We start from the raw sequence: 16,231 nt of genomic DNA on the forward strand, positions 1-16,231 counted from the left end.
AGTGGATCCCTTGAAGAGTATAGAGATTGCCGGAGTAGAGTTAAGAGAGAAATCAGGAGGGCAAAAAGGGGACATGAGATTGCTTTGGCAGATAAGGCAAAGGAGAATCCAAAGAGCTTCTACAAATACATAAAGGGCAAAAGAGTAACTAGGGAGAGAGTAGGGCCTCTTAAGGATCAACGAGGTCATCTATGTGCGGATGGGTGAGATCCTAAATGAATATTTCACATCGGTATTTACGGTTGAGAAAGGCATGGATGTTAGGGAACTTGGGGAAATAAATAGTGATGTCTTGAGGAGTGTACATATTACAGAGAGGGAGGTGCTGGAAGTCTTAACGCGCATCAAGGTAGATAAATCTCCGGGACCTGATGAAATGTATCCCAGGACGTTATGGGAGGTTAGGGAGGAAATTGCGGGTCCCCTAGCAGAGATATTTGAATCATCGACAGCTACAGGTGAGGTGCCTGAAGATTGGAGGGTAGCAAATGTTGTGCCTTTGTTTAAGAAGGGCAGCAGGGAAAAGCCTGGGAACTAAAGACCGGTGAGCCTGACATCTGTAGTGGGTAAGTTGTTAGAGGGTATTCTGAGAGACAGGATCTACAGGCATTTGGAGAGGCAGGGACTGATTAGGAAGAGTCAGCATGGTTTTGTGAGAGGAAAATCATGTCTCACGAATTTGATTTGAGTTTTTTGAAGGGGTAACCAAGAAGATAGATGAGGGCTGTGCAGTAGACGTGGTCTACATGGACTTCAGCAAAGCCTTTGACAAGGTACCGCATGGTAGGTTGTTACATAAGGTTAAATCTCACGGGATCCAAGGTGAGGTAGCCAATTGGATACAAAATTGGATTGACAACAGAAGACAGAGGGTGGTTGTAGAGGGTTGTTTTTCAAACTGGAGGCCTGTGACCAGCGGTGTGCCTCAGGGATCGATGCTGGGTCCGCTGTTATTTGTTATTTATATTAATGATTTGGATGAGAATTTAGGAGGCATGGTTAGTAAGTTTGCAGATGACACCAAGATTGGTGGCATTGTGGACAGTGAAGAAGGTTATCTAGGATTGCAACGGGATCTTGATAAATTGGGCCAGTGGGCCGATGAATGGCAGATGGAGTTTAATTTAGATAAATGTGAGGTAATGCATTTTGGTAGATCGAATCGGGCCAGGACCTACTCCCTTAATGGTAGGGCGTTGGGGAGAGTTATAGAACAAAGAGATCTAGGAGTACAGGTTCATAGCTCCTTGAAAGTGGAGTCACAGGTGGATAGGGTGGTGAAGAAGGCATTCAGCATGCTTGGTTTCATTGGTCAGAACATTGAATACAGGAGTTGGGATGTCTTGTTGAAGTTGTACAAGACATTAGTAAGGCCACACTTGGAATACTGTGTACAGTTCTGGTCACCCTATTATAGAAAGGATATTATTAAACTAGAAAGAGTGCAGAAAAGATTTACTAGGATGCTACCGGGACTTGATGGTTTGACTTATAGGGAGAGGTTGGATAGACTGAGACTTTTTTCCCTGGAGAGTAGGAGGTTTAGGGGTGATCTTATAGAAGTCTATAAAATAATGAGGGGCATAGATAAGGTAGATAGTCAAAATCTTTTCCCAAAGGTAGGGGAGTCTATAACGAGGGGGGCATAGATTTAAGGGGAGAGATACAAAAGGGTCCAGAGGGGCAATTTTTTCACTCAAAGGGTGGTGTCTGGAACGAGCTACCAGAGGCAGTAGTAGAGGCGGGTACAATTTTGTCTTTTAAAAAGCATTTGGACAGTTACATTGGTAAGATGGGTATAGAAGGATATGGGCCAAGTGCAGGCAATTGGGACTAGCTTAGTGGTATAAACTGGGCGATATGGACATGTTGGGCCGAAGGGCCTGTTTCCATGTTGTAAACTTCTATGATTCTATCTCTTTCCTCAGTTACTTACTGAAATGTTTGGAACATTTTCAGGTTCTCTCAAAGATGACAACACAGACTGTGAGTGAGATCGACAACATACTTGGTAACAAACCATACAGCAAGAAGGACTACAGATCCTAATTTAAAGATGCATGATATTGACTGGGCCTGCATGATGAAAGTGGTACTCTTTACTTGCTGGACCACTGTCTGGTTAATGTGAATTTAAAGCTGTTCCCTGCTGAATTCCCACAGGTGCATGCCCATGCAATGAGAGATGTGCCCTTATACAGAAGCACATTTAGAATTTCCCAGGTTAAGGTGGTTCCTGGAGTTTTCTACTCAGTGAAACTTAGCTCTACATTTATCTTTTTCTTTGCTTGTAATGTAAAAAAAATATAGAACAAGCAAGTTCATAGCTTGTGCATCTTTGGAATCTCAATTCCAGTACAAAGTTTGAACAATTATTGTTTCCTCTCACCTAAACCTTGCCCGGTGAATTACAGATCAGACATGCACATGTAATGGCCTGCTTCATGCTGGAACTTTACAGCAAAAGTTCCATTTCTGAATTTTTAGAACAAGAGTCTGAGTGTGTTTACATCAGTCAATTGAAACCCAAAGATGCATTTCTGATACTTTATTTCAGGTTGTAAAATATACTGAAAACAAATGCACGTTTTAACCTGTTCTAGACTAAATAAGTACACTTGTATATAAAGTAACTGTTATGGCAGTCAGTCTGCAATAGACAAAGCTTAAACTGTACAATGATGCACTGTAAATGTATTACATCAAATACACTTGTGTTAAACCATATGGGTTTCTTTGAAACACGTAACTGCTGGGTGCCTTTTTCAGAAAGTGACAGTTGTTGTATAAAAGGCCCATAAACCTAACCTCCTTCCGTTACATATATGTTCAGTTTTTAATGCTTTCATTGGTTGGGTGATAGGAGGGAGAGTAGGGATAAAGGGAATGTGCTCTGGCTGAATGTGACAAGTGATGTTCCACAGGGATCTGTCCTGGTGCCTCAGCTTTTCACCATATATATCAATGACTTGGATGAAAGAATAGAGCTGTATATCCAAGTTTGCAGATGACACTACTTCAGGAGGCACAGTAAATTGTGTAGATGGGAGCAGAAAGTTACATAGACAGATTAAGTGTGTGGGAGAACTGTGGCAGAATCAGTGCAATGTGGGGAAGTGTGACGTAATCCACTTTAGATCCAAGAAAGACAAATTTTCTTAATAGCGAATGGCTAGAAACTGGATGAGCAAAGGGTACAGATACACAAATCATTAAAAGTTAGTGCACAGGCACAGAAAGTACTCAAAAAGACTAATGGAATGTTGGCCTTTATTTCAAGGGAGCTAGAATACAAAAGTGAGGAAATGATGCTTCATTTGTACACAGCCTTGGTCAAACCCCATCTGGAGTACTGCATTCAGTTTTGGGCACTGCACCTCGAAGGGTATATTGGCCTTAGAATAGGTACAATGCAGATTCACCAGAATTATACCAGGGCTTAATGGTTTAAATTATGAGGCCAGGTTGCATAATCGGCTTGTATTCCCTTGAGTATGAGGGGTGATATAATTGAGGAGTTTAAAATGATAAAAGGATTCAATAGAGTAGATACAGAGAAGCTATTTCCTCTGGTGGGGGAATCCAAAACAAGGGGACACAATCTTAAAATTAGAGCTAAGCCATTCAGGAGTGAAATCGTGAAGCACTTTTTCACACAAAGGGTAGTGGAAATGTGGAATTCTCTCCCACAAAAGGCTGTGGATGCTGAGTCAATTGAAACTTTCAAGGCTAAGATCAACGGATTTTAATTAGGTAAGGGTATAAAGGGATATGGATCAATGGCGTGTAAATGGATTTGAAGTACAGATCAGCCATGATCTGATTAAATAGTGGAACAGCCTCAAGGGGCTGAATGGCCTACTTCTATTCCTGTGTTCATGAATATTAAAACAAGTCGAGATGGTTTTAAATAACTTGTGATGAAAGAACTTTGGGAAACCAGTTGGTAGAGTCTATGTTACAGTTTTCTGCAGAAAACATGTGACATTTGTTACTGAAAGCTAGCAGAAGTGGAAAGGTGACCATGAGATGTAAAACAGAAAGTTGTGCTAATTTTGGGAAGATGATCAGGTAGTTAACCCTCACTTGCTTTAATACTATCACAAATACTTAAACACATCTGAGTACTATGCACTCTGGCTAGTTACCAGATTTAAAATACAGTTCATGTATATCTTTTGCTCGATGGTAAAAAAATGACTTAAAGCTGCGTCTGATTCGATTAAAATATGTATATATATAAAAATAAAATTGATTGGGTACAGGCATAACATTGTGTCAGTTAATTTGTCATGCACTGCTGTTTCACTTTCTTAACGAGCTACTTGTTGCTGAATTACTGCTGCACGTTTAATGAGAAACCAGGACTAATCAGTAGACATAATTATAATGTCACAATTTGATTGGCTTGCCAAGAGTTAATATTGCTGGATAGGTCAAGTTACATATTATTAGGATCTAATTTAGTCAGTTTTGAAATACTCTTGTGGTAATTGCCTGTGTTCTTAAAGGTGCAACATCTCAGGAATAAATACTTGGTGACTTTTTTATATTAGTTTTACAAACACACAATGTGCAGACATATTATCATATCATTCATGCATGACATCATTGTTATGAAAGTGTCACATGGATATTCTGGCATTCTAGCCCAAACAAAAATAAGTTTCTTTGATTACTTTTTCAGTCGCTCATTAAAGGAACGGTGTGACCAAGAGCTCCCACGAGTGATAGTATCACATATTGATTTTATGCTGGGGTAGATTAACTCCACCTGATTTCTGCAATATTCCACGATACAGCCTACACATATCTACTATAAATACAGTATTTCACTGCGCTATCTCACTTATTTTTATCCTTTTGCAGAGACCTCTTCTGTTACTTAGTATTGTGGTTGCAGCAATATTCATATGTAAACATACCCTAAATTGCCAGTGTCTTTTTACCACAGAATTATATATGATTTAATTGATCTCTCATATTTCATGTGGACATCACCCAAGTGTCATCTCCCCTTTCTCCCCAAGTTTAGGAGCAGAAATGGACCATAATAAATACATGCAATTCTAGTATGACCAGCACTGATCATTTCAGACAAGATTTTGTTTCTAAAGACTGACCCCAAAATTCCTGGATTAAGGGAGGGTGGAGAAGATTTCCATTGCAGTGATAGTAATTTGGGCAGCGCCCCTTCAAATTCAGCGTGGGGAGCATAGGCAGATATTCCACCAATGTGCCCACATCAAGCAGATGTCTGAGGTGTTTCCAAGCTACACCAGGAAAGTCTGCCATTATAAGGCCTTGGGGGTACTCATTCCTTTACTACAAAAAGGTAACTGATTCCCTCTAGGATCAATTGCCCAAGAGGCCCGCTTGTGCTCTATTAGGAACAGAAGTTTTTCCATCAAGCCCTTGCGGAGCATCTTCTCTGACATTCCAACCAGCAGTTTGGAGCAGGTGCCACTGAAGAGCCCTTGTAAGTACAATGCACCATACAAATAACCCCATCCCTGCAATTTGGGATAGGGTCTGCATCTTTATTTACAGATGGATAGGGGGTTCCACTTTGCCACATTTATGCTGGAGGAGCAGAACATCGTCTAAAGAAAGTTCTGTCATCAAAGATGAAAACCACATATGGTGGAAAATTCAGGAGCTGCTGCATAAGAACAAAACTGAACAGGGAAAACAGTAGTTAAAAAGGGCAAGGGTATTAATGAAATAACTGTCACAAACACAATATGACATAAATCACACTGAAAGGCATCATCGCATCACTTATATATGCCAGAAGGCAAAAATGATGCATCACTCGTCTCCCTCTACAAAACATAATTGAGCTCCCCATACCACCCAGCCATATAGACCAGAACGCCCCAGATTTGGTCTATGATCTGTGCTGAGTTAGTTGATCTTAACCAGAGCAGTGTGAGGGCACTAAAATTGGCCTTAGGGCCTCTGGTCGAGAGAATGGAAAAATCAGCTAGGGTTCATGGTCCTGTAATTCTTGCTGGAAAGTGCTGTTTGTGAATGGTGGATGAAAACACGATCAATCTTGGCTGTAATTCGCTTCCACAGTTGCTATCTAGGCTGCCACACAAAAATGACAATTTTGTTAAAGTAACAGAGGGGAGCCATTGTCCATACAATTATACCCTAACAGTATGATTGAGGAAAAAAGAGTGAGAGTTTTAGGGTGGGAATTCAAGCTTAGGCCTAGATGGCTGAAGGCATAGCAGCCAATGGTGGGCCAAAGGGAGTGGGGGGGTGCACAAGAGGCCAGAGTTGGAGAAAAGCAAATTCTTGGAGGATTGAGGGCTATTTCTTATCTACATGCTGCCCCTCAGAGACATCATCCGAAAACATTCCACATGTATGCTGACGACACCCAGGTCTACCTCACAACCAGCTCCCTCAACCCCTCCAACGTCTCTCATTTGTCACATTGCTTGTCTGACATCCAGTACTGGATGAGCAAAAATTGCCTCCAATATTGAGACAAATGAAGCTATGGTCTTTGGTCGCCACCACAAACTCCGTTCCCTAACCACCAAATCCAAACCTCTCTCTGGCCACTGAGGCTGAAACAGACCGTTCCCAACCTTGGCGTCCTATATGACCTTGAGATGAGCTTCCGACCACATATCCGCTCCATCACCAAGACCACCTACTTCCACCTCCATAACATCGCCCATCTCCGCCCCTGTCTCAGCTCATCTACTGCTGAAACCCTCATTCATGCCTTTGTCACCTCCAGATTGGACTATTCCTATGCTCTCCTGGCTGGCTTCCCGTCTTCCACCCTCCATAAACTTGAGCTGATCCAAAATTCTGCTGCCCGTATTCTAACTCGCACCCATGCTCGCTGACCTACATTGGCTCCCGGTCTAGGAACGCCTTGATTTTAAAATTTTCCTCCTTGTTTTCAAATCCCTCCATGGCCTCACCCCTCCCTATCTCTGTAACCTCCTCCAGCCCTACAACCCTCCCCCAATTCTTGCCTCTTGCACATCCCCTATTTTAATCGCTCCACCATTGATGTCTGAGCCTTCAGCTACCTAGGTCCTAAGCTCTGGAATTCCTTACCTAAACCTCTCCGCCTCGCTTCTACTTTAAGACGTTCCTTAAAACCTACCTCTGCAACCAAGCTTTTGTCCTAATACTGCCTTACGTGGCTGAGTGTCAAATTTTGTTTGATAACACTCCTGTGAAGCACCTTAGGGCGTTTTACGACATTAAAGGCGCTACATAAATGCAAGTTGTTGTTGTTGAGGAGGTTACAGAGATAGGGAGGGGCAAGGTTATGGAAAGATTTGAACACGAGGATGAGAATTTTAAAATTGCAGCATTGGTGAACTGGGAGCCAATGTAGGTCAGCAAGCATAGGGGTGATGGGTGAACGTGACGATGTGAGTTAGGATACAGGCAGGAGAGTTGCTCCAAGTGTAACATATACATCTTGTATTTTTCTTCTTTAACACAAAATTATGCATATCACAGAGCTTAGTTTCCATTCTGAGCAATACCTGCATTTGCAATTATCTGAGGGATTTGATCCTATTCTGCACTTATTCCTTAGCATGTCAGTATACCAGAAATCTCAAAACTTGCAATACTGAACATCTGCCAAAGTATTAGAACATAAGAAATAGGAATAGGCCATACGGCCCCTCAAACCTGCTCCGCCATTCAATCAGATCATGGCTGATCTTCGACCTCAACTCCACTTTCCCGCTCGATTCCCATTTCCCTTGATTCCCCTAGAGTCCAAAAATCTATCCATCTCAGCCTTGAATATATTCAAAGACTCAGCATCCACAGCCCTCTGGGGTAGAGAATGCCAAAGATTCACACCCCTCTGCGTGAAGAAATTCCTCATCTCAGTCTTAAATGGCCGACCCCTTATCCTGCGACTATGCCCTCTAGTTCTAGACTCTCTAGCCAGGGAAAACAATCTTTCAGCATCTGCCCTGTCAATCCCTCTTGTAATCTTATATGTTTCAATGAGATCCCTTCTCATTCTTCTAAACTCCAGAGTCTGAAAAGCCTTTCCACCATCTACAGGGCACAATTCAGGAGTTTTTTCTGGAAGGTGGGCTCTATCAAAACATGTTGCACAATATACACTGCTAAACACACAAAACAAGACCACACTCCTCTTCGACAGACAGCCTTAGTCTTCCCATTTCCTTTAATTATCCAATATTCCTTTCCCAGCTAGAAAGTTTATTTTTGAACAAGGTGAATACTAATTGCATACTTCAATTGCGTGTATTACCATTTCCCTCCCTTGTTTTCAGAGATACGTTATGTTAGTTACTACAATCAGACACCTTTGCATCATGTGTATCACACTGCAAATTGGATGACCCTGCACTCAAGTCTTAAATCACTGCCCCAAAAATATCAGCTTGGAAAAATTCAATTACTGTTTTTTTTGGGATCAATCTAGTTTGACATCTATTAACCATGAGGTTAACTAGATTTAAAGGCTCCTGCTTCACAGCAGCACATTAAATAACTCTCGACTGAAGGGCAGTTCTATGAAATGAAATAAATAAAAACTTAATAGATCTCAGTACAAATCCATGAGTTTTTTTCGAGGAAGACTCATTTAGGGAAAATACCAACATTTCCGTACAAAAACAGGACCACTGATGTATGACATTTCTTCACCCAAGCTGAACATTTCCAGCAACTGTTGCTCAGTATGCCCAGTGGATTCTCTTAACCATCAGTAGCTTTGATGTGCTTTCAAAATTGCATTTGATGTTTTTACTCATTTGTTGTTTGTGGGACCTTGCTGTGTGCAAATTGGCTATCACAATTGCCTATATAAGTGACTGCACTTCACAGAATTACATAGAAAAGAAATTAAAACTTAGAAACAGGTGAATTGATCCAATGAGTCAGCTTTGGTGTAATGAGCAGTAGTCCAAATCCCATGTGCCTGTGCTGTTCCCACATCCCTTTATCCCCCGTTCCTTCAACCACCTATCTAACCTATTATTAAATGTCATGATCTCTGCTTCGATCACTAACTCTGGTAGTACATTCCACAGCCTCACAACCCTCTATGTGTATGTTTCTCCAGCTCTCTATCTTAAATCTTTTACATTTGATCTCATATCCATATCCCCTCATTCTAGACCCTGCAATCACTGGGAAGTCTGTTTCTATCTACCATTGCTGCCTCCTAATGAGCAGCAACCCTAACTGCCTCATCCTTTTGTTATTCCTATTCATGCCCCTTATCTATTTACAGATTTCCTCTTCCATTTCCCTCCCAAAATTACAACCCCACGAATGTAAATCCTTTTTATCTTTGATCCCTAATCATATTTACTGTTTGAATCGGTGTAAATTAGTCCTTTCAAGCATGTATTCCTTCCTTCACCAATATTGACACTCCTCTCTACTGCCCCTCCTAAAAATATTATAACCTAATATCTTTAAAAGTAACCCACTGATTGTAAAGCACAAAGAGGCATCCTAAGGATGTGATTAGGTGCTATGTTCTTTTAGAAATCCCTACAACTATTGATCCTGTTAAAACTCTTCATTCACATTCTGACTATGAACTACAACAGTGTAGCGGGATGTATTCAGAAACTTTTAAAAATCACTAGCACTTTCTTGTGTATCAAGTGTACAGATTTTCATAATTAGTATAAGCCTGTGCATAGCATATACTGAAAGGTGCAATATGAAAATATTTGTGTAGTACTATTTGTAATTAACTCAGTCAAGGCTGCACTCATGTATAAATATCTGCACAGCACACCATATAGGCTTGGGTCCAATTCTCAATGCCTGGGTTTGACAAACCAGCTTAGCTCATTTAACAATATCTACTGTAACACTGATAAATCCAGAGTATGTCAGAGTAAATAATTAATGCAAACTTTAAAACTTCGAGTAAGACATATGAATAAAAACCAACTCTGGTTGCAAAATGCATTCATTTTATTACAGTACATCCACAACTGATAACATGGAATGCAAGTATATTGTAAAAAAAAAATGCAGTTCACAGAACTGTAGTTCTCAGTTAAGCAGGCAATTCTGTAGTTCCAGGTCTCAAAAAAAAAAATAACCTCATCCTAAGAGCACAGGACCATTCGATTTCTTGACACCAGCTCATTAAGAAAGCCAGAGTCAATTACTTCGAGCCTGTAGAAAGAAGAGCAATCATCCCCGATGAAACACAGATGGACAGGATGTAGTTTCTGTGTGTACAATTAAGGAAGAGATTTTATACAAAAACTTACGACAAATAATTTATATCAGAATGGAAGGATTGAATTATGTTTTTCAGGTAAAAGTGGTCAACATAGGCAATAACTGTTCTCTAAATTTAGTACCCTTACAGTTGTCTTCCCATTTATTTTTCAGAGACTATACTGCATTCTAATTCACAGAAGGATCACAGGACCACCCATTCATATGTGACAATTACATTATTCTCTAATTTTAACAATGGAACAATTACAAGGCAATCTGCAGGTTTCAAATTCACCTATGGGGGGAAAAAGAAAGTTTACTGTGCTGTAATTAAATCTGCGGTATGGACTGTTGTCTATGATTACGGGCTTACATTTGTAGACTGCTAATTTTTGGGCTTCAGTACCTGTAGCAGGGCCTCTAACCTGAAGATCTCAGTAAGGAGAGAAAAATGTATCCTTACCTATTCCTGCTGTGGTTCAGCTCCAAACAGTTCTACCTTCATGGCTGCCTGGGAATACTACACCCATTAAAAGTGAAAGTGTACACCAATTTAAAGGGAAGAGTGATATACAAAGACAGCAATGTAAGCAAGTATCATGGTTACTACCATCTTAGGTGGCAAAGCTACAATACTTCCAAATGGTCAAAATCAGAGCATGCTTTTGAAACCAAGTTATTGCATGGACACCTTCGAACCACCCACCAATATAACCATTTTGCCCTTTGTAAGTTAGCCATGATTTGATTTGCTAACTACAATGTTTCATTTTATCCTAATCTTTCCTTCTTGGGCTCAGCATCAATGTTTTCCAAATGCAAATAAATGTAAGTTGTTACTATATCAGCATTAAAAAGGATACACTGTTGGATTGAAATTCTTCAGTATAAAGAACGAAGCAATGATCACCATAACCAGAAACAAAGTGTTGTTGTAAAAGATTGAAAAGGTTGTAGCTTCGTAGTCAGCAACTTCATTCTTTTTCCACAGAATTCTATTGGGGGGGGGGGGGGGGGGTGCAAACAAGCTTTTAATTAAGTATGGCTTGCTATAGCTATAGGTGCATACCTAGAAAAAAAAACACACATCTCCGTGTAAATGCTACACGAAGTGGAAAAAATTCTTCCAGGCCCAAAAACAGGTGCATGGGGGCGCTTGGATTGATCCCTGCACCTGAATGGACAGGCTTGATGCCCACCCAAATATTGGACCTCAAGCCTCATCATCATCGAACCACCGAGCTGCTTTTACCTAATGGACTACCCCAGTCAGTTTGGCAGAAAAGAGGGCTCGAAGATTGGGCCAACCTTTGCTGGCAGCGGCCCTCATCTAAGTTTGTAAAGGGGACCAGGAGAGCGGGGCAATCAGGAGGGAGGACAGCAGTGGCCACGATTGGGGTGGGCTCTTGCTCCTCCCAGCTCCATATTCAGGCAAGTATTTTTAACAAACGTACCTTTTTTGGTGGCGGCCTGCAGCTGACCCTTTAAGGACTGCCTGTTAGGCCACATGTAGACTTGGTTTTCCTAAATTCAGCTGGTGCCAAAAACTAAAGTTTCATCTGCACTAGAGTCATTTCTTTCCACTTCTCACACCAGCCATTTTTACAGCTTCTCTGTGCGACATTGTCATTTTGTAAAGTGTAATATATTTGGTACTATGAGCCTGGACTAGATTCAAAGCCAGGACCCAAAAGGGTAAAGGAATAGTGCACAACCCACTGCACCAACCAGGCTCCATGTCACTCTAAATTGATAATCGACCTTCTGAGAAAATCATTTCTAAATAGGGCTGTCTTCTCTGTGATTGTAGGAATTATAAAAAATTGATATCAGATGATTAGGCAATATAGAAGGGTGCCTGTCGTTTATTCCCTTGAATGTTACAGACTGTACTAAAGCACACAGCACCAAAATGGTACTGAGATTCATGAGAGTCCAGTTTAGAATCAGATTTATGGTGTTGGAGGTATCATTTTTACATAAATTGTGGTGCATTTTCAGGGAGAGACACAGAATGTGACACATCCAACTTTAAAATTCTGAGAACAAAATTTAATAGAGAATAGCAGAACCATTTTAGTACTGGTCTCCACCTAAACTCAACCTACAGCCACAAACATGAAGCAACCTTGTTACTATCTGGCTGCTCTCAAGACCAATGGTCTTTGCTTCAAAAAAAAATTCCTAGTACTGTAACATAGAACCCAACTTCGCACATATTACATTTTTACATACAAAAAATTTACTTTTGCAGATGGAATTTTGCTAGTCTCAACTTTTAAGACAGTATCTACTATATATCTTCCAATTTTTTGAAAAAAAACATACCTTTCATCCTTTTCTTTGCGAGACATCTTCCTGTTGTCAGCTTCTGACAGTTTCCGAGTGACCTCCTTAGAAACCGCATCTTCTCTCTTCTGCGCCACCCTAGACATACAGATCTGTTAACAAATTGACGCTCTAACACATCATTCGTAAAATTGTGCAAATAATATTTCTCCAGAAATTACTTACTTGTGCTTTAGGACAAACTTTACATTTTTGTAAGCAAATGCCACAAGATAGGTACTGACAAGGGTCATAACACAATACAGAACCGCAGATTGGACAAGGTCCATGTGCCAGATCCTCCAGTAGAGCCCTGAAAGACAAAATTTGAAGGTTACTCCTAGGATTGAGAATACACATCAACAGATACTAACTTACAGCAGCGAGGAAAAGTCAACAGATTCAGAATTTAAACTCAGCTTACAGTAAATTAAATAGGTATTTTAAATACTTTAGTCCAGCATCAGTCTATTCTCACAAAGACAGGCCTCAAAGTTTGAAAATTATGATTTCCTCCTCACCTTGAGGAAAGAGTCAAAATCCTTTCTCCACTAATTCTTCAATATTCTCATCCTCGTTTTCAAAACCCCTCATGGCCTCACCCCTCCACGATTTCTGCGCTCCTCTAATTCTTGCCTCTTGTGCATCATTAATTTTAAATCGCTCCACCATTGGCGGCGTGCCTTCAGCTGCCTAGGCCCTAAGCTCTAGAATTCCGTTCCTAAACTTCTCTCTCTTGCTTCTTAAAACCTACCTCTTTGACCAAACTTTTGGTCACCTGTCCCAATATCTCCCTATGTGGCTCGGTGTCAAATTTTGTTTGAAAACACTAAGATGTGCCTTGGGATGTTTTACGACATTAAAAAGGCGCTATATAAATGCAAGCTGTTGTTGTTGAGTTAGAATTAGTTTAATTTAGAATTAAAAAGTCCAGGAAGAATTTAAATGCCAAAGTTTTAACTTTAACTTTTAAATCCTTTGCTCCAAGGATGTAAGTGTAAAATTTCTGACGAGATATTTACTAATACTTACAAAATTCTACTAGTAAGTCTTTAACTGAGTATGATTCGAAAACAAAGACTTTACTGACCGTTACTCATCTATACCCACAGTTGGGGAGCGGAGGAAAGGGAAATGGTACAAGTTTATTTGTACAGAAGAAAATGTTATTCTTTAGGTAAGTAAATGTACAAACATTTGGATAAACATGCATGTATTACATCAAAGAAATTCTTTACACTGAAAAATATATAAACTAGCAGATATTCCATAAAAGCATATTCTGAAGAAACAGTAAACAGCATAAGTGATTAATATTTTCTGTATGCTGGCAATCTGAAAATGCACCAGAAAGTTTTGCTATGAACTATATGGAATACAGATTATTCAAATAAAAAGTCCTTTTTCCAACATTATTTATAATAATGCTATCCCCAATACCTCTGCAATGATAGCTTATCACCGTGGCCACTCAAGATCAAATGAATTTTAAATACTGCTGTAGCACATAATGTCACTCATATGAATTGTATGTTGAGTGAATTCACACAAGATAAATTCATCTAAAGTAGAAAGCCCATACCAGAGAAGGTATTCAAAAGTCATGAGTTATGATCATCCCCAAACTTTGAACAACTGTAACAAGAGAAACGCATCACTTCCCTCCCTATAAAAATTTGGCCAAATTCACATAGAAGTGGTTTAGAAGAAGTGACTTTACAGCACTATGATATTTTATTTAGAAATAGCATTGCATCGTAGCAGCCACTTAAAACACAATTTGTTCCAGTACTGCTTAGAATTGCAATGTCAATGGAGCAATGTGATATTAAGAAATAGAACAAAAACAAAATACTGAAAATCTGAAATAAAAACAGAAAACGCTGGAAAAGCTCAGCAAGTGAGGCAGCATCTGTGGCTGGTTCTGATGAAAGGTCTTCGACCTGAAACGTTAACTCTTTCTTTCTCCACAGATGCTGCCTCCCATGCTGAGCTTTTCCAGCATTTTCTGTTTTTATTACTAACAGAACACTGGCATCCCCTCTACTTATATCATGAAATTAAGAAGAAAGCAGCATTATCAAATGAAGCAGTCCGAGCCCACATGCAGCAAGACCTGGACAACATCCAGGCTTGGGCTCATAAGTGGCAAGTAACATTTGCGCCAGACAAGTGCCAGGCAATGACCATCTCCTCTTGACATTCAACGGCATTACCTTCACCGAATCCCCCACCATCAACATCCTGGGGGTCACCATTGACTAGAAACTTAACTGGACCAGCCACATAAATACTGTGGCTACAAGAGCAGGTCAGAGGCTGGGTATTCTGCGGCGAGTGACTCACCTCCTGACTCCCCAAAGTCTTTCCACCATCTACAAGGCACAAGTCAGGGGTGTGATGGAATACTCTCCACTTGCCTGGATGAGTGCAGCTCCAATAACACTCAAGAAGCTCGACACTATCCAGGACAAAGCAGCCCACTTGATTGGCACCCCATCCACCACCCTAAACATTCACTCCCTTCACCACCGGCGCACAGTGGCTGCAGTGTGTACCATCCACAGGATGCACTGCAGCAACTCGCCAAGGCTTCTTCGACAGCACCTCCCAACCCTGCAACCTCTACCACCTAGAAGGATACGAGCAGTAGGTACATGGGAACAACACCCCTCCAAGTCACACACCATCCCGACTTGGAAATATATCACCATTCCTTCATCGTCACTGGGTCAAAATCCTGGAACTCCCTTCCTAACAGCACTGTGGGAGAACCTTCACCACACGGACTGCAGCGATTCAAGAAGGCGGCTCACCACCACCTTCTCAAGGGCAATTAGGGATGGGCAATAAATGCCGGCCTCGCCAGCGACACCCACATCCCATGAAGGAATAAAAAATGTATTTAAGTTTAAAAATCTTAAGCGAAAATAGAAAATGCTGCAAACAAAAGTTCCGATGAAATCCACACACCCACAGAATTGATCCCTTCTCATTCTGTGGCTTTTGACACCATCCAATCACCACCACTCCTCTGTAGTATTCTTGCCACAAGACAAAAATGCTATCGTTCAATATGTGGAATAATCTAGCAATAACTGGACGGTTGTGCGCCCGGCGGTTCACATCATTCTGCAGCTGAGTCTCTCCAAACGGAGACAGATGACAGATCCTACACAGGCGAGACGTGGCGGCGGCGGCGCCTGTTCCACTCCCACATCACCCAGACCCGAGGGACGAGGCCCAGTCCTCCGTATCCTTCCAGACCGAAGCGCTAATGCTCAATACATAACCATGCATGAACCAGCCGGGACGTGGTGGTGGTGGCCGCCGCCCCGGCCGATCGGTATCTGGAGGCAGCACCGGCTCCGCTGGCCCGAATTCCCCGGGTACTTACAGATGGGAATGGCCGATACAATGAATGCGTTTCCGTAAAAGAGTGCGGATGATTTGGCCGAGACATTTCTGCTGAAGTCCTGCAGCAGTAAGTCCTCCTCCGACTGCTGCTTGCTGCTGCCTTTGGGCGCCATCGCTCCACGTCCTCAGTCCGAGTCCTCCGAAAGACCCGTCAGCACTCCGACCCGGCCCACAATCCCCCGCGGCACCAAGCAACTGACCTCTCATCATCGCCTGCACAACGGATAATCAATACCAACAAGGATAGCGAGACCTTATA

The 16,231-nt window shown here is 41.3% G+C and overlaps 2 protein-coding genes across 3 annotated transcripts in view; one reads left to right on the top strand and one right to left on the bottom strand.

The window, feature by feature from the left end:
* kcnab1a (potassium voltage-gated channel subfamily A regulatory beta subunit 1a) overlaps window positions 1-4,265 on the top strand; it is a 97,171-nt gene extending 92,906 nt beyond the window's left edge. The window contains exon 13 of the mRNA XM_067995346.1: window positions 1,960-4,265. Within this exon, the coding sequence (XP_067851447.1) occupies window positions 1,960-2,049 (90 nt within the window). The 3' untranslated portion in view covers window positions 2,050-4,265. The remainder of the gene's footprint in view (window positions 1-1,959) is intronic.
* Window positions 4,266-4,930: 665 nt separating this feature from the next.
* Window positions 4,931-16,137, bottom strand: ssr3 (signal sequence receptor, gamma). Of its 2 annotated transcripts, XM_067995344.1 has the most exons (5): window positions 15,953-16,131; window positions 12,742-12,868; window positions 12,556-12,654; window positions 11,091-11,222; window positions 9,947-10,232 (listed from the first exon to the last, which is right to left on the bottom strand). In XM_067995344.1, exons 1-5 carry the CDS (start codon window positions 16,083-16,085, stop codon window positions 10,166-10,168), a joined length of 558 nt encoding a protein of 185 aa, XP_067851445.1. In that variant the 5' UTR covers window positions 16,086-16,131; the 3' UTR covers window positions 9,947-10,165. The 2 variants fall into 2 exon arrangements, with proteins under 2 accessions (XP_067851446.1, XP_067851445.1); XM_067995345.1 differs by lacking the exons at window positions 9,947-10,232; window positions 11,091-11,222 and adding an exon at window positions 4,931-4,958 and having other exon boundaries at window positions 15,953-16,137.
* Window positions 16,138-16,231: the final 94 nt, after the last annotated feature.

Source organism: Heptranchias perlo, chromosome 13, assembly GCF_035084215.1.
Source record: "Heptranchias perlo isolate sHepPer1 chromosome 13, sHepPer1.hap1, whole genome shotgun sequence".
Taxonomy (NCBI): Eukaryota; Metazoa; Chordata; class Chondrichthyes; order Hexanchiformes; family Hexanchidae; genus Heptranchias; species Heptranchias perlo.

What these genes read in the sequence shown, in the direction of transcription:
- ssr3 (XM_067995344.1), bottom strand. Translation starts at nt 16,085, where the DNA reads ATGGCGCCCAAAGGCAGCAGCAAGCAGCAGTCGGAGGAGGACTTACTG. An exon ending in AAGTTTGTCCTAAAGCACAA is followed by an intron (nt 12,655 to 12,741) that starts GTAAGTAATTTC and finishes CTGTATGTCTAG; the next exon opens with GGTGGCGCAGAAGAGAGAAG. An exon ending in CGCAAAGAAAAGGATGAAAG is followed by an intron (nt 11,223 to 12,555) that starts GTATGTTTTTTT and finishes CCCCCCCAATAG; the next exon opens with AATTCTGTGGAAAAAGAATG.